General features: G+C 36.7%; 1 protein-coding gene across 4 annotated transcripts in view; it reads left to right on the top strand.

The window, feature by feature from the left end:
- Window positions 1-19,161, top strand: part of CEP350 (centrosomal protein 350) — a 156,549-nt gene that overhangs the window by 48,651 nt on the left and 88,737 nt on the right. For all 4 annotated transcript variants that reach the window (XM_047751751.1, XM_047751753.1, XM_047751752.1 and 1 more), the window contains 5 exons: window positions 2,569-2,738; window positions 8,153-8,336; window positions 11,107-11,327; window positions 11,791-11,954; window positions 18,760-18,870. In XM_047751751.1, coding sequence (XP_047607707.1) covers window positions 2,569-2,738; window positions 8,153-8,336; window positions 11,107-11,327; window positions 11,791-11,954; window positions 18,760-18,870 — 850 coding nt within the window. The remainder of the gene's footprint in view (window positions 1-2,568; window positions 2,739-8,152; window positions 8,337-11,106; window positions 11,328-11,790; window positions 11,955-18,759; window positions 18,871-19,161) is intronic.

A 19,161-nucleotide genomic window follows, 5' to 3' on the forward strand; every position in this document is an offset into this window, starting at 1 on the left:
GTAAAATATAGGTTGTAAAATCAATCTGTTAATCCCTAGTAAAGGTTAGTATTGGGAAAACTATCCCATGGTATATTAACTTGAGATGATTAAGCAGTGGTTTTCTGTGATAGATTTGAAGATAACTAATAGATCCTTGACTCCATGATCCTAAGTAGTCAGTAAATTTTTTTTATAATTGGGATAATATATAAAATTGTGCAAATCTTTGAAAAACAACAGTGTTATAATGTTAATATTTATTGAACACTTAATGTACAAGGCACTGAGAGGACTGAGTGGGCTTTACCGGTATTAACTCGTTCTTATAATATCCTGATATGATAAATATTGTTACTATTTCTACTTCAGAGAGAAAACTAAAGTACTAAAGTCATTTCTTATGCAGGATCACATAGTGAATTAGACTTTGCTAGAGAGAATTTCCTAAATTTTGTTACCATATAAAATAATCTGGGAGTTACTATCATGGTGCAGCAGAAATGAATCCAACTAGGAACCATGAGGTTGCGGGTTCGATCTTTGGCCTTGCTCAGTGGGTTAGCTGTGGTGTAGGTGCGGCTCGGATCTGGCGTGGCTGTGGCTGTGGTGTAGGCCAGCGGCTACAGCTCTGATTAGACCCCTAGCCTGGGAACCTCCATATGCCGAGGGTGTGGCCCTAAAAAGACAAAAAGCCAAAAAAAGATAATAATCTGGGAGTTCCTGTGTGGCTCAGTGGGTTAAACACTCGATGTAGTGTCTCTGAGAATGCAGATTTGATCCCTGGCCTTGCTCAGTAGGTTAGGGATCCAGCATCGCTGTGGCTCTGGCATCAGCAGGCAGCTGCAGCTCGGATTTAACCCCTAGCCCAGGAACTTCCATGTGGTACAGATGCAGCTGTGAAAAGAAAAAGAAAAAAAAAAAAAAAAAACACATGCAGTTGGAGTTGCTGCTGCGGCGAAATGGGTCAGCAGCATCTCTGGAGTGTTGGGACACAGGTTCAATCCCTGGCCCAGCACCATGGATTAAGGATCAGGCATTGCTGCAGCTACATCATAGGTCACAATTGCAGCTTGGATCTCATCCCTGGCCCAGGAACTCCATGTGCTGAGGGGTGACCAAAAAAGAAAAAATTAATTAAGAAAACTGTAGCTACTCATATAGAATATAATTTTCTTCACAAATTATAAATTGTAATGCATATAAACTTATTGGATATTCTTTTAAAAATTAGTTATATCTAGTTGGATTAATGAAAATAAGTATTAAAATTATAGTGGGAGAAGTATAAATTTTGAGCTAAAAAAAGTTTTTTTTTTTTTTTTTTTTTTGCTTTTTAGGCCTGCACCCACAGTATATGGCGGTTCCCAGGCTAGGGGTCAAATCAGAGCTGTAGCCACTGGCCTACACCACTGCCACAGCTACAGCAACACCAGAACTGAGCCACGTCTATGACCTACACCACAGCTCATGGCAAAGCCAGATCCTTAACCCACTGAGTGAGGCAGGGATTGAACCCAGGATCCTAGTCGGGTTCATTAACCACTGAGCCACAGAGGGAACTCCTGTTTTATTTATTTATTTTTTTGAAAAGGTTAATTTTTAAATCAAAACTTGCAAGGATTTAATTATGACATTTAGTACACCAATCAATATGATTTATTACACTTTATTTCTAGATTGAAGTAGAGCATATTAAATTATTGTTCTCCGTAAGAGTATCAGAAGGAAAATAGAGAGTTCCTGTTGTGGCTTAGTGGAAGCAAACCCAGCTAGTATCCATGAGGATGCAGCTTCGATCCCTGGCCTTTCTCAGTGGTTTAAGGATCCAGCATTGCTGTGAGCTATGGTGTAGGTTGCAGACATGGCTCACATCCTGTGGTTGTGGTAGGCCAGCAGCTGCAGTTCCGATTTGACCCCTAGCCTAGGAACTTTATATGCTGAATATATATGGTCCTAAAAAATAAAAAAAAATTTTATAATATATCAAATTATAAATTTGAATAGAAATTGAGGCCACATTTTTCAGTATCCAGCATTATACTTTTTTCTCTTATGAGTCTTGAGTTACCCATTTTTACTAGTTCCACTTTAGTGAAAAACTGCTGGAGACAGAGTTCCCGTCGTGGTGCAGAGGAAACGAATCCGACTAGGAACCATGAGGTTTCGGGTTCGATCCCTGGCCTCGCTCAGTGGGTTAAGGATCTGGTGTTGTCATGAGCTATGATGTAGGTCGCAGACACGGCTCGGATCCCATGTGGCTGTGGCGTAGGCCCGCAGTTGTAGCTCTGATTAGACCCCTGGCCTGGGAACCTCCATATGCCGCAGGTGTGGCCCTAAAAAGACAAAAGACAAAAAAACAACAACAACAAAAAAACAACAATAGAAAAACTGCCGGAGACTTTTCTCAGTAATAAATTGAGCCATAGGGAATAATCCAGGCTTATGGTTGTAGGAAAAGAAGTGGAAAGCATCTTTGACAATAGTTTTCTCCTTGTGTCTAATTATATTTTAGAATATCTGTGTATTTAGCTCTGATTGGACACTTTTTATTTCTTTCTTTAATCACTATTCCTTGTTTTTTGACAGTGTTGGTAGTAACAGTTTAGGTATTCAGGAGGACCATTCTAGCAGAAAGTCTGCCTGTGATCTTTCCTCTGTGGATGTTACCTCCCAGCACTCATCAGGGGCCCAGTCTTCTGCATCATCTCGTTCATCTTCTTCTAAAGGAAAGAAAGGAAAAAAGGAAAAGATGGAATGTAAGTGGAATTCTACATTTTTTTTTTTTCTAACCAGTGATTTTTGTGGTAGTGATCTAAAGTTATGATTTGGTTCCATAAGTTAGATGAATTTCTTTATGATAATAATTTAATAGGCTTTCATATTTATCATCACAATATCTTTTGATGTATAACATAAATCTTTTGCTCAATACAAAAGGAATACATTAATAATGATAAAAAATTAAGGGTTATAGATAATCAAACAAGAAATATAAATCCCTATTGATTCTTCTGCTCAGAGATAACTACAATTAATATTTTTGGTGCCCGTTTCTCCAGTATATACATAAAACCATGCATATTCCCACATACATCCTTATTTAAAAAACGGAAGTGAGGAGTTCCCTCCTGGCTCAGTGGATTAAGGATCTGGTATTGTCACTGCTGTGTTTCTGGTTATAGCTGTGGCATGGGTTCAGCCCTGGCTTGGGAACTTCTACATGCAATAGGCAGGGCCAAAAACAACAAGTGGCATCATACTGTTTTGCAAGTACTTTTTAAACTTTATATTGTGTACATTTCTGAGTGTCATTAAATGTAATACTAAAATTTCCTTATCTATAAAATAAAGTTACTAATAGAAGCTTCATATGATAATTTTGAAGCTGACATATGTAATGTGTACATCTCAGTACTTGGCACAGTAGCTGGCCCTTTGGCACTCTTATTTTTGAGTGCTTGAGTATACCTTTCAGTCCCCTTCTACTCTTGGTTATAATTTGTTCTGTATACCTTAAGATGACAAGATATACTGATTAGGCAAGGGCCTCTTAGCCTCACAGGATGGTGCCTACGGAATGATTTTGCTTCCAAAATTATTTTTTCTAACAGTAAAAATTGCTCATTGAGTTTAAAAAAGAGAGAGAGAGAGAGAAGGAGCAGGAATCTATAAATATAGAAAACCTATTTAAAAATTTTAAATCACCTAAATTCCTTCCATCTAGAGATAACCAATATTAACATTTTTTAGATTTTATTTTATTGTGGTAAAATATACTGAACATAAAATAACAGATCATTTTACCTGTTTTCAAATGTACTGTCCTAGAGTTGCACAACCATCATCATTACCCAACTCCAGAACTTTTTCGCCATCCCATGGTGAAACTCTGAACCCATTTAACAGTAATTCCCTCTTCCTCCCTTCCCCCAGTCCCTGCTAACCGGTGTTTTCTTTCTGTCTCTATGAATTTGACTACTCTAGATACTTCATATAAGTGACATCATCCAAAATTCATCCTTTTGTGTCTGGCTTTTTTCATTTGGCATAATGTCTTTACATCCATGTTTTTTATAGAATGTGTCAGAATGTCTTTTGTTTTTAAGGATGAATAATATTCCACTATATGTATATACCACATTTGGTGTATTCATTCATCAGTTGATGGACATCTTGGGTTTTTTTTTTTACCTCTTCGGCTGTTGTGAATAATGTGGACATAACATTGCTGTACAAATACTGTTTGAGTTACTACTTTCAGTTCTTTATATTTATACCCAGTTATAGACTTGCTGGATCAAAAGGCATTTCTATATTTTTTTTTGAGGAACTACCATACAGTTTTCCATGGCTACTGTAACATAATACATTCTCACGTGTAATGTGCAGGAGTTCCATTTTCTCCACATTTATGCGAACACTTGTTTTTTCCTGTTTTTTTTGGCTTTTTTTTTTTAAAGTCTTAGATATCCTTATGAGTGTGAAATGTTAACATTTTTAGTAAGAATCCTTCCAGATGATTGGTAGACATATGTAAATAGAAAATGTTACATGTATGAGATCACAGTTTTGTTCTGTCAGTGGGTTGCAGATACCTTTCTGTTAGTGAATATAGATTACCTGTTGTACCTACCTAGTGTTCTGTTATTTGAACATATTGAAATTTATTTAGCCAGTTCCCCATTGCTGGATATTTAGGTTCTGTTTTTGTAATATAAATACTGCTGCATTGAGTATCCTTACAAATGCATCTTTATGCATTAATCTGGTTTTTTTTCCTTTAGGAAAAAATCCTAGAAGTGAGATAATGGGAGAATGGGTATGCCATGCTTAAAATTTGGATGTATTTTGTCAAATAGCTCTTCAGAAAGCTATTGCTAATTTAAACTGTATACTTCCAATGTAAGAGTGCTAGGAGAAGTTGTTTTTTAATCATTAACCTAGTATAACTCTGTTGCAGATTCTAAGTGTTCTGAAAGTCTTCAGCAGGAACGTTAGATACCATTTCATCAACACTACCCAAAGTGTATCATTTCTTATGAAATACTGATTCAGCACAGTAGGCTGTTTCATAGGTATTCTGAGGATAAAAGAGCTCCATGTTTCCATAAACTTGGGAAATACTTTTAGAGTAAAACAGACTTTTTTCTCACAGGATTCATAAACAATTTTAATATGCAAGTATGCATTATTTATTTTAGATGGAGGATGAGGCTGTAGTATCAAGTATTTTTCACATTTATTTGACCACAGAATCATTTCTTCAGTCAGCATGTTACAACATTAGAATACTGCAGAACACATTTTGGGAAGTGCTTATTAACTTGCTTAGTTCTTTTATTTGGGGGTTGTTGTATTTTGTCATGTTAGTATCTCACCTAAGGTGATTAACCAGTTATTAGCAATTCTATATACTTTCTTTTTTTTTTTTGTCTTTGCCATTTCTTGGGCCGCTCCCATGGCATATGGAGGTTCCCAGGCTAGGGGTCTGATCGGAGTTATAGCTGCCAGCCTACGCCAGAGCCATAGCAACGTGGGATCCGAGCCACTTCTGCGACCTACACCACAGCTCACAGCAACGCCGGATCCTTAACCCACTGAGCAAGGCCAGGGATCGAACCCACAACCTCATGGTTCCTAGTCGGATTCGTTAACCACTGCACCACGATGGGAACTCCTTTTTTTCTTTTTTCTTTTCTTTTTTTTTTTTTAGCAATTCTATATTCTAACTCATAAATCAAGTTTACCATCTACTATAATATACTGTACAACTGAAGATATCATGATATGTATAAATAATGTGATTTGGTATAGGTTTTAAAAATTATAATCTAAAATGTGATTAAATGAGATATAGGTGATATTTTGTGGCTTTCAGTTTCCTTGATCCCCTCTCACAATGCCTTAAAAAAGAAAATCTGTATATTTTGCTTTCCACAGTGGCAGCTTAAATTTAATACTTCATTCCCAAGTTCTCAAATGTGTACATTTTGTTGTATATGCTCCATCTGGTGGTAAAAAAGAGTGTCTGCATGCTCACTCAACTCTCCGAATATAGTTGAATATAGTTGGTAGATTAAAGTGGTAATCATAAGAAAATTAAATTATTATAATTTAATTTAAAAACATGAAAATATACTTTCATTTGGCAGTCTTTTGAATTAAGAGTAAACATTTTCTTTGCATACGGATCCTTTGATTAGAGTTTAGATGTTTCTTGCATAGAACATTCCTTGTATTGTCTACAATTTCTAGTTGTTTGAAGCCAAGAACAATTTTTAAATATGAATTTTCAAAGAAAAATATATTAAATGAATAAAGGGTCTTTTGGGATTTTGTTTTTGCCACACACACGGCATGCTGACGTTCCTGGGTCAGGGATTGAACCCATGCAATAGCAGTCCAAGCCACTGCAGTGACAGTGCTGGATCTTTAACGTACTATGCCACAAGAGAACTCCCTTATTTTTTCTTTTTTTAACCAAATTTTAATGAAAAATTGTTACCTAATTATTATTACTATGGCATAATAGAGCAATTTAAATTTTTATTTAAAAAATTATTTAAAAAATTTTTTTGACTATATGGTGAGCAGTGGCTTGATGTGGGATCTTAGCTCCCAGACCAGGGATTGAAACTGGGCTGCAGCAGTGAAATCACTGAGTCCTAACCACTAGACCACCAGGGAACTCCTTAAAATTTTATTTTTTATGTGGTAAAAATAAGTAGTATTTGCCATTTTTAACAATTTTTAAGTGTACCATTCAGTGGCATGTGGAGCTCCCGGGCCAGGGATCAGATCTGAGCTGCAGTTGCAACCTACTCCACAGGTTTGGCAGCACTGGATCCTTTAACCCACTGTACCAGTCCGGGGATCAAACCTTCGTCCTGGCGATGCAGAAGCCACTAATCCTGTTGTGCCACAGCAGGAACTCTGAAATATCTTTCCTTTTTAAGGCTGAATAATATTTCCTTGTATGTGTATATCATGTTTTGTTCATGCATTCATTATTAAAGGACACTTGAGTTGCTTCTGCCTTTTGGCTATTGTGAATAATGCTGCTTTGAACATGGATGTGCCAAATACTTGGGTTTTTTTTTTTTTTTTCTATTTTCTTTTGATCTTTAACCATATATCTACATTTAAAACTGCCATTAAAATGTCTTCACAAATCTTTTTTCTACCCTTTTTTTAAACATAGCAAATGTTTTTCCATGCTGCTATTGAAACATATCATCAATGTGAACAGTGCCCTAGACTTAGAGTAATGAGGCCTGGGTGTGCGTCATATTTCTGTTACTGAATCTGCTTCCTTAAGTTATTTAGCCTCTGAGATCTCTAGTTACCTCATTGGTATATGAAGCATACAGTACCCACTTCATGGGAGCAATAAGATAATATAAAGTGCATTTTAAATCACAAAGTTTTATTTAAATATTCACATTACTGTTATCTATGTAATTTAGACAATTCTGTTGTTAGAAATGTAGCTTGAAATTTTTGTATTGTAAAGTTATGTATTGACTTATGCGTAATTTTTATTTTGTTTGTTTCAGTAATCTCCTTAACATACCCCTTTAAGTAAGACTCTTCTGAGTCAGAGAATATGAACAGTCTTATGAATCTGGCTGCATGGTTCTTACCATAGAGTTTTCTAAAGGATTGTCTAGTTCACTTGGCAGCTGATACCATTTTTCTCTCCTGTGTTTTAATCCGTTGAAAAACTTCTTTTCAATTAATCTTTTTATAGGGATAGAGTAGTACTTCATTCTTGTTGAACATCCTTTTTTTCCCTTTGGTCCCCTCCATGTCATGTGAAAATTTCTGGGCCACGATCGAACCCATGCCATAGTAGCAACCTGAGCAGCTGCAGTTGCAACATTGGATCCTTAACCTGCTGCACCACAAAGGGACTTTTTTTTCTTTAGCCATTAGATCTGAGAACAGTGTTTTAATAGGAAGTGGGAGATATTCATGAAGGAAACTTCACTTTCCTTAAATGGAAACAGAGTGAACAGCTTATCTTAGATAGGAAAAATGAATTTTTTAAAAAGTCCATTTTAAAGTATTCTGGTGTATACTTTTTGTTATTTTATTGAAATTTAAATATCAGTGATCTCTCATAGTTTCTAATGTTGGGAATCAGTTTTGTAAGAAATTTACTTTACAGGGCTAGATTCACTCACTGGAAATGTTCAGAACTCACTTGATGAAGAAAAAGTACCCTCTGGTTCAGAACGTGGCTCTCATCAAGGAAAGAAATCTGGGACCAGTAACAAACTTTCTGTTAAAGATTATGAGCAGACTCTTGACACTGATAGCACTTTGGAGGATCTTTCTGGGCATTCTTTGAGGTAAAATAATGTATATTTTATATTGTCATTCATATTTAATTAAAGTTATAATATCATTGATATTTAGAGAATTCACTTAATAAATTTCTGTATTTTCTATATTTTTTTTCAAAGCTCTAGTCTTTATTTTAGAATACAGCCATCTCTTACAACCTCTGCCTCTAGCACACCCACCTTTCCATTCTAAATGCTATTGCCGCAGTTGATTTCTTGACTCAGACCTTTGACCAAGCAACTACTCTCCTTAGGGTACTCTGGGAGCTCACAGTTACTCCATAGATGACCACTAAGAACTTAACTTTATTTGCATATAGGCTACCAAAGACTAATTTCCTTTGTTTATACATTTTTCTTTTCAGCTATATTCTCTTGCTCTTTCAACACAACCACTTAGTGTTGTTTTGGTAGCATTGTTTATTTGCATCTCTGAACTTTCTCTCCGGCTCAACTTATTGGATGACTTCAAGCAGATTTTAAAGTCTTACTCTTTTATTGATTATGGAGTTTGTATACTCTCTTTTTTTTTTTTACTACTTTTAAAAATAATATATTGTGCGCTTAGCCTCTTGCTTACAAATAACTATTGTGTGTATAGTTCCTACTCTGTCCACGTGAGTTTTTATCTGTCGCACTGGTTTTGTCTTTCCGGAAATACTTTTTTTTCTTTTAAAACTGGGTTTTTTCTAGTACAGTGTCACATACAGATAATCATTTTTAATGCTTTCATGTTGCAAATAATGTTGTATCATTAATACTATCATTGCTATATTTAAAATTGAATTTTAATTTCTTTGTCAATGATTTTGTAATTCAGAAGACTTTACTCCTCAAGAGATGCTCTGATGATTTAATTGGCAAAATCTACAAAGTTAAACATTTCAAAAAAAGAATCCATAGCCAAATTAGTAAATTAAGTGCCTCATGTTATAGTCTAGACCCTCACTTTTTCACCCGTGGAGAGTCACTATAGATAAAACAATTTGAGGCTTTAATACAAAACAATCCAGGTTTTAAAAAAATTATTTAACCAATTTTTTCTTAACTTATGTGGCTACAGAGACTCTCAGTCTCTATGTTCTTTTCTCTTGTTTTCTTTTTATTTTTTGGAAAACTTATTAATGTCATTGGAAATACTGGTCTAGATGAGTCTTCTCTGAAGAACAAATATAAATTCATCTTGTAAAACTGTATGGTGAGATTGGCAGAGTACTTTGTTTTGGTCTTGTGTTGTGATTCTTCCATGGAAATCTAATAGGAGACAGAAGTAATAATGATTCCTTTTATATTCCATAAAGGAAAGTGTCAGTTTTTTGTTGTTTTTTTTTTTAAGGGCTGCACCTGCAGCATATGGAAGTTACCAGGCTAGGGGTCAAATTGGCCAGCTTACACCACAGCCACAGCAATGTGGGATCTGAGCCGCATTTGTAGCCTATACCACAGCTCAAGACAACACCAGATCCCCGACGCACTGAGCAAGGCCAGGGATCGAACTTGTGTCCTCATAGATACTAGTCGGATTCGTTTCCACCGTGCCACAATGGGAACTCCTCAGATTGTTAAAGATAGTATTTCTCTAAACCATCAGTAGAAAATTAAAGGTCTCTGTAAACAAATGAGTGCCTCTCAAGACTGCTTTTATTCAAATATTTAAATGCTTGTATAAGGGAAATGTTTACTTTTTTTTTTCCCCTATCCGCAACATATGGAGGTTCCCAGGCTAGGGGTCTGATTGGAACTACAGCTACCAGCCTACACCACAGCCACAGCAACATGGGATCCGAGCCAAGTCTGTGACCTATACCACAGCTCATGGCAATCCTGGATCCTTAACCCACTGAGGAAGGCCAGGGATGGAATCTGCAACCTCATGGTTCCTACTCGGATTCGTTAATCACTCAGCCATGACGGGAACTCCAGGAAATGTTTACCTTTAAAGCTATCTCATAGTTTTATTAAAGTTAAAGTAAGTTTGTTTTAGTATATTAGAAATGTGCTAATGTGCTTTATAAAGTATCTGAGTAATTTAGTCAATAAATGTTTAATATGCTTCTTGTTATGAGATACAATGCCTTTAATGAGCTTAATTTTTCAAAGAGGGGCTAGACATGTGCCTTGTGTTGAATTAAATGCTTTGAGTGGTTCTAATCAAACTGCTGTGAGAGGGTGGTACTTTGAAAGTTCAGAAAAGAACTATAGCATTAAAAAGTGGATAGAAACAAATGAACATTTATAAAGTACCTAGAGATTGTTAGTATGAAAATTTTTTGCTGTGACTCTTAGGTTAAGAGAAATAAGAAGAGTAGTTCTTGTCATTTACTAATTTTTAACACAAAATGGTTTTATTCTTTTGAGAGGCATGTTTTAAGATTTTTTTTTTTATAAAATAGGCTTGACCTTACTTTTTTTAATATGGTTGTGATTTTATTGCTTTATGAGGTCTAAGTATTTTAGAGGATATTGCCTGATAGGACAGTGATTCATGATAATTATGCATAGTAAAGAAGAGTGACTTGCCAGTTTAATCAAGAGACTTCTTACCATGTTATTTTCGGTAGAGTTTGTCCCTAGCTTGTTCCTCACTGTAAATCTAGCAATAAGAGAAGTACTCACAGTTGTTCACTCAGCATAGCAACTCTGTTAAGTGAATAATGCCCAAATCACAGCTTTTTAAAGCTAATGTTAATAAAGTAATGCACGCTGCTCTTATTGTTTGGATAGTTCTTGAAGTAGTTTTCCTTTCCCTAATGTCTTTATGAAACAAAACTTCTAGCGTCTCATCAGACAAGGGAAGATCTCAGAAAACTCCAACTTCTCCCCTGTCTCCAAGTTCTCAGAAATTGTTGCAGTTTGACCTTCCAGGAACTTCATTAGAAAGATCTAAATCTACAGTAATAATGACTCCACCTATAACAGGATTTAAGCCTAATGCAACTTTTGCTGATGTGAACCCTGCTGCCAGCAGAACTGCAGCAGAAATGACTTCAACACCAGGCAAGTAGATCCATGCAGCTGTAATTTAAAAAGTAAGATACTAATTTTTTTCTGAAAATTTCTTTTCCTTGTCTTAAACCATGCGGAAATGTTATTTCGAGTGAATGCAATTACTTTTTGAAGTGTTAAACAAAAATCGTGCAAGAAAATAAATGTTGAAAAGCACAAGAGATTCAAGAGTGGTGATTTTTCCCATCTTGCTAGTATTAGTCAAAAGACACCTGAAATATGTGACCCATATATGTACTTCTGAATGTTTATAGGCATATATGTGTCTGTATACATGCATGTATGCAAGTGCATATACACACAAAAGAAGTACTATTAAATACATTGTACTCATAAGTCACTGTCTTTCCTACAAAGGAAAGTGGTGTTTTGACCTTAAAATGAGAAACGCATTTTAGAAGTTGAGATGTAATTTCATGTGAACTTTCATATTTGACAATTGTATGCCTTCCAGGTCCCAAGCGTTTTTCCCCTGCTGGCCTCCAGCATCGTATGGCAGCAGAACTGAATTATTTGAGTGCCATTGAGGAGTCAGTGCGCCAGCTCTCAGATGTAGAAAGAGTTAGAGGCATTTCACTTGCCCAGCAGGAGAGTGTGTCTCTGGCTCAAATCATAAAGGTATTTGTGGAATTTTCTTCTTTTTTTTTGTCTTTGTAGGGCCGCACCTGCGGCATATGGAAGTTCCCAGGTCAGGGGTCGAATCAGAGCTGTAGCCACTGGCCTATACCACAGCCATAGCAATGCAGGATCTGAGCAGCATCTGCAACCTATACCACAGCTCACGGCAATGCCAGATCCTTAACCTGCTGAGCGAGGCCAGGGATTGGACCTGCATCCTTGTGGATACTACTTGGGTTCATCATCACTGAGCCACAGCACGACAGGAACTCCCTGGAGTTTTCTTCTTTAGGTTTCTGAATTTTTTCTCTTTTCTTTGCTATTTAAGGTAGTCTTAATGATGAGTTTAAAAAGGAAAAAAAAAAAAACAACACACAAAACTTTATTTAACCTTCCAAGTAGAAAAAAAGTCTGCCATACAGTATCTATAAATAACCCTGAGAAAAACTATCATACACTAAAAAGATAATTAACCATGCAGTATTTGGCAGCTGAACAATAATAAAGTCATTCTCTTGCAAATAGCTCATTTTCCATGTTCTCTACCTTTTTTTTTATGACAGTGAGAAAATCAGTTTGTCAAATATTTTCTCTTTTTGTGACAAGTTAGAGATGATTGAGTTTTTATTTTTTAATTTTTTAAGATGTTTTTTTTTTTTTCCTTTTTTAGGGCTGCACCTAAAAAAGCATATGAAAGTTCTCAGGCTAGGGGTCTATTTGGAGCTATAGCTGCAGGCCTGTGCCATAGCTTCAGCAACACCAGATCTGATCGATGTCTGCAACCTATGCTGCAGCTCACAGAAATGTCAGATCCTTAACCCACTGAGCGGGGCCAGGGATCGAACCCACATCCTCATGGATGCTAGTCAGGTTTGTTACCACTGAGCCACAACAGGAACTCTGAGGGTTGTTTTTTTCTTTCTTTAATTAAAATTTTTTTCTGTCTATAAAAGTAATTTTTAAAAAGTGTTTGGAGTATAGTTGGTTTACAGTATTAGTTTCAGGTGTATAGCAAAGTAAATAAGTTATACATGTACAGATATCCATTCTTTTTCAGATTCTTTCCCCATATAGGTTATTACAGAGTATTCAGTAGATTTCCCTGAAATATACAGAAGGTCCATATTACTTAATTGTTTTATATATAGTAGTATGTGTATGTTAATCCCAAACTCCTAATTTATCCCCCCCTCTGACATTTCCCCTTTGGTAACCGTAAGTTTGATTTCAAAATCTTTGAATCTGTTTCTGTTTTGTAAATAAGTTCTTTTGTGTCATTTTTTAAAATTACATTCTGCATATAAGTGATACCATATGGTACTTGTCTTTGTCTGATTTATTTCACTTAGTGCAATAATCTCTAGGTCTGTCCATGTTGCAGCAAATGGCATTATTTCACTCTTTTTTATGGTTGAGTAATGTTCCATTGTATATATGTACCACATCTTCTTGATCCATTACTCTGTTGATGGACATTTAGGTTGCTTTCATTGTCATGGCTATTGTAAATAGCACTGCAATGAACATAGGGTGCATGTGTCCTTCAGCTATAGTTTTCTCTGGGTGTATGCCCAGGTGTGAGATTATTGGAGCATATGGTAATTCTAAATTTAATACTTTTGAGGAACCACCATACTTTTCTCTATGAAGAACAATGGAACCAATTTTCATTCCCACCTATAGGATAGGAAGGTTCCCTTTTCTGTCTACCTTCTCTAGCATATATGTTTGTAGACTTTTTGATGATGGCCATTCTGACTGGTAAGAGGTGATACCTCATTGTAGTTTTGTTTTGTTTTGTTTTGTATTTTTGTTGTTTTAGGGCTGCACCTGTGGCGTATGGAGTGTCCCAGGCTAGGGGTCGAATCGGAGCTGTTGCTGCTGGCCTATGCCAGAGCCAAAGCAATGCCAGATCCTAGCCGTGTCTGTGATACACCACAGCTCACAGCAATGCTGGATCCTTAACCCACTGAGCAAGGCCAGGGATCGAACACACAACGTCATGGTTCCTAGTCGGATTTGTGGATTTGTTAACCACTGCGCCATGACAGGACCTCCTGTTGTTTTTTTTTTAAATTAGTTTTTTTGTTTTGTTTTTTGGTTTTTAGAGCCAGAGGTGTGGCATATGGAAGTTCCCAGGCTAGGGGTCATATCAGAGCTACAGCTGCCGGTCACAACCTCAACAACACAGGATCTGAGCTGCGTCTGAAACCTACACCTCAGCTCATGGCAATGCTGGATCCTTAACCCCCTGAGCAAGGCCAGGGATTGAACACGCAGCAACACTAGTTGTATTCGTTTCTGCTGCGCCACAATGGGAACTCCCTTAATTAGTTTTTTTTTAATGCTTTACTTGTACTAAAAAAGTTTCTGAGATCTTAGTTTTTTGTTGTTGTTGTTTGTTTTTTGTTTTATTTTATTGGGCGCTATCCACCAAAGCTGTAGGTTTAAACTCCTAGAACCAACCTTAGAGGGAAGAGCCTAATCACATCCAGCTCTAAGCAAAATATAGTAACAGCTCTCTCCAGAGAGTCCAGCTTCCCTTATCTGAGATCCTACTTTGGTAATGCCATGATAACATGGATTTTTCCTTAGCTAACAAAAATCCAGTGTTCCTAGTGGCAGTGCTACTGGTATCTTTTTGTTGTTGTTGAAGTAGTATTTACATATAATAAAATACAAAGATTTTAAGTGTACAGTTTGATGAGTTTTGAGCATGTAACAACCACCCTAACCAAAATATAGAACACTGCTATTACCCCAGGCCCCTTTCAGTTACACCCGCCAGAGGCAATTAGTATTCTGATTCATATCACCATAGTTTATTTTTGCCAGTTCTATTAATTCATCAAATAGAAGTATTACTTTGGACCCTGTTGTATTTGGCTTATTTTATGCAGCATAATATTTTTAAGATTCATCTGTGTTGTTGCATCCATGGTGTTGCTTTTGGATTTTTTTCCTGAGTAACATTCCATTGATGACTATATCACAGTTTATTTATGCATCTCCTGTTGGTATACATTTTTTAAATTTCCAGTTTCTGTCTATTATAAGTATGCCTACTCTGAACATTTTTTGCAGTTCTCTGTCTACAGCACATACTTTTCTTGCTTAGATACCCAAGAATGTAATTGCTTGGGTTAAGTATATGTTTAACTTTATTAGAAACTGACATACTGTTTTCCAAGATAGTTTTAACACCTTATAACTATCAGCAGTATATGAGAGTTCTGGTTGTTTTCTATCTTTGCTATCATTTTGTATTCTACTCATTCTAAGTGAGGGTGAAGTAGTATCTCACTGTGGTTTTCATTTGCATTTCTTTTTTTTTTGTTGTTGTTGTTATTGTTGTTGTTGTTGCTATTTCTTGGGCCGCTCCCGCGGCATATGGAGGTTCCCAGGCTAGGGGTTGAATCGGAGCTGTAGCCACCGGCCTACGCCAGAGCCACAGCAACGCAGGATCCGAGCCCCGAGCCGCGTCTGCAACCTACACCACAGCTCACGGCAACGCCGGGTCGTTAACCCACTGAGCAAGAGCAGGGACCAAACCCGCAACCTCATGGTTCCTAGTCGGATTCGTTAACCACTGCGCGACGACGGGAACTCCTCATTTGCATTTCTGACCGCTGAGATTGATGTTTCGGTATATTAATCAACCAGCCTTATGTCATCTTTTATGAACATCTGTTCAGATCTTTTGCCTATTTCCTAATTGAGATGTTTGTCTTTTAATTATTGAGTTGTAGGAGTTCTTTACATAGTCTAGAAACAGTCCTTTTCAGATATATCACAAATATTGTTTTCCATTGTTGGCTTGCCTTTTCATTTTTAAAACACTGTCTTTGAAGAACAGAAGATTTTATTTAACTGTGTGAACCATTTCAAGTTAATTATGGTTGTGATGAAGGGGGTCAAAGTTCATTCTTTCCCCCCATATGGATATCCAGTTGTTGTAGCACCATCTTCTTAAATTACTTTGGCATCTTTATCAACAATTAAATAGTCATTTATGTGTTGGTTTGTTTCTGCACTCTGTTCTTTTCCGTTGACCTATTTGTCTGTCCTCAATGCTGGTACCATGCTCTTTGACTATAGCTTTGTAATAGTGAGTCTTGAAATCAGGGGGTAACTTTGTTCTTTCTCAGGATGGTTTTGTCTTTTCTGCGTTTCTGAATTTCTACATAACTTTTAGAATCAGTCTTTTTCTACAAAAAAATTTAAAAGCCTAGTGAGATTTTTTTTTTGTCTTTTTTTGCCATTTCTGGGGCTGCTCCCGTGGCATATGGAGGTTCCCAGGCTAGGGATCAAATCAGAGCTGCAGCCACTGGCCTACGCCAGAGCCACAGCAACGCGGGATCCAAGCCGCATCTGTGACTCAAACCACAGCTCATGGCAATACCGGATCCTTAACCCACTGAGCAAGGCCAGGGATTGAACCCGCAACTTCCTGGTTCCTAGTGGGATTTGTTAACCACTGTGCCACGACGGGAACTCCCTTTTTTTTTTTTTTTTTTTTGTCCCTAGTGAGATTTTTATTTGTATGGCATTGAATCCATAGATCAGTTTTGGGAGAATTCCCATCTTAACAATATTGCATCTGCTAAATATGAAGATAATAGTCTTTTTCTATTTGTTTAGGTTTTTAAGTGTTTCTCTCAGCAGTGTAGTTTTCAGTGTGGAGGACTTAACATATGTTAAAAGTTATTCTTATATATTCTGTCTTGGAACTCACATGATGGCTCAGCAGTAATGAACCTGACTGCTGTCCACGAGGATGAAGTTTCAATCTCAGGCCTCACTCCGTGGGTTAAGGATCCAGTGTTGCTGTGAGCTATGGTGTAGGTTGCAGATGTGGCACAGATCTGGAATTGCTGTGGCTGTGATGTAGGCTGGCAGCTACAGCTCCAACTCAGTCCCTAGCCTGGGAGCTTTCATATGCCATGGGTGTGGCCCCCAAAAGACAAAATATATATATATATATCTTTTGACAACAAGTTATGTATATATTTTTCAATTTCATTTTCTAGTTTTTCCTCTTAAAATACCTATAGATAGTTTTTTGTGTGGAATTGTTCAGCCTTCCTACTCTCCTCTCAATAAATAACAATAATACTATCCATTCATTGTGACAGCAAAAATTCTAGACATTTTCAAATGCTCACTAGTGGAGAGTGGTTAGAAGGGCTGATACCACCTTTGTTAAAAAATCACTGAATTGGAGTTCCCATCGTGGCTCAGTGGTTAACGAATCCAACTAGGAACCATGAGGTTGTGGGTTCGATCCCTGGCCTTGCTCAGTGGGTTAAGGATCCGGTGTTGCCGTGAGCTGTGGTGTAGGTTGCAGACACAGCTGGGATCCCACGTTGCTGTGGCTCTGAGGTAGGCCGGTGGCTACATCTCGGATTAGACCCCCTAGCCTGGGAACCTCCATATGCCGCGGGAGCGGCCCAAGAAAATGGCAAAAAGACAAAAAAAAAAAAAAATCAGTGAATTGAGGAAATGGCTCAACTGCATTTGCCATCCTTACTTGAAATCTGAAGAACCACTGAGATTAATCTACCATTTTGGCAATACATTATAATTCTAGGTTTCCAAATATGGTCAGGGCAGTGTATCACTATATATATGGCCTTACCACCTAGAGAACCTGTATTATTTAGCGCTCTTGCAGAAGAAATGAAAATATATAAAATTAGATAGCATTATATGGAATAATTGTTAGAATGAGTCCTGTTAGAAGGGAGACTTTCTGGGGGCAACATTTTTATAAACCTGCTCCTTCACCTTTAGAATAAAGGAATTATAAAATTGTGAGGAGTGAAGCATTTTTACATGTGGGATTTTTTTTTAAAATCTCTTCCGAAGAGATAGGTACCATAGCTTTTATTTATTTATTTATTTTTCATAGCTTTTACTTTTTTATTTTTATTTATTTATTATTTATTTTTTTATTATTCAAATGCATTTATCACATCTGTAGTTATATAATGATCATAACAATCCATTTTCACAGGATTTCCATCCCATAACCCAAGCACATCCCCCCACCCCCCAAACTATCTCCTCTGGAGACCATAAGTTTTTCAATGTCTGTGAGTCAGCATCTTCCAAGAAGTTCAGTCTATCCTTTTTTCAAATTCCACGTCAGTGAAAGCATTTGATGTTGGTGTCACATTGAATGGCTGACTTCACTTAGTATGATAATTTCTAGGTCCATCCATGTTGCAAAAAATGCTGGTATTTCGTTCTTTTTAATGGCTGAGTAATATTCTATTGTGTATATGTACCACATCTTCTTGATCCACTCCTCTGTTGATGGACATTTAGGTTGTTTCCATGTCTTGGCTATTGCGAAGAGCGCTGCAATTGAAGTACAGGTGTCTTTGCGAGTTGTGGTTTTCTCTGGATAGATGCCCAGGAGTGGGATTGATGGATCAAAGGGTAGTTCTATTTTGAGTTTTCTGAGGAATCTCCATACTGTTTTCCACAGTGGTTGCACCAATTTACAATCCCACCACATAGCTTTTATTTTTAAACCAGTTTTTGGTATCAGTTCTTAGTCATGTATACCTTGAAAATTTTTTATATTACTACGTTATTTGACACACAGTAGATGGTCACTAAGTATTTAGATAAATGATGAATGATTGATGTCTGTGTCATTTACTATCTTTCCTTTAGGCTCTACTTTGTTGCTTCAAAGGATTTGTGTTATGAAAATAATATTCCATTTAATATAGTCACTGTGCTGAAATAGTTTAGTATTTTAGAATTAATGGTTGATCATTTCTTTATTTTGAAGGCACAGCAGCAACGCCATGAAAGAGACTTGGCCCTTTTGAAATTGAAGGCTGAACAAGAGGCCCTGGAATGTCAGAGGCAGTTAGAAGAAACTCGAAGCAAAGCAGCTCAGGTAACTTATTTTGCAAAATTTCTATCCTTGAAATCACTTCAATATTCTTTTCATAATGTAGTAGTAAAAAGGAAACATGTAAATAATAGTATTTTAGTATGTATGATTTAATTTCATGTCATTTTGATTCTTGTAGCAACCCCTGAAATTAAGTACTGAAGACTTACCCTTTATTTATTTATTGAATTTTTTAAAGTATGGTCGATTTATGGTATTGTGTTAGTTTCTGCCACATAGCAAAGTGATTCAGTTCTGCTTTTATATATATTCTTTTTCATATTATTTTCCATT

Source organism: Phacochoerus africanus, chromosome 11, assembly GCF_016906955.1.
Source record: "Phacochoerus africanus isolate WHEZ1 chromosome 11, ROS_Pafr_v1, whole genome shotgun sequence".
Lineage (NCBI taxonomy): Eukaryota > Metazoa > Chordata > Mammalia > Artiodactyla > Suidae > Phacochoerus > Phacochoerus africanus.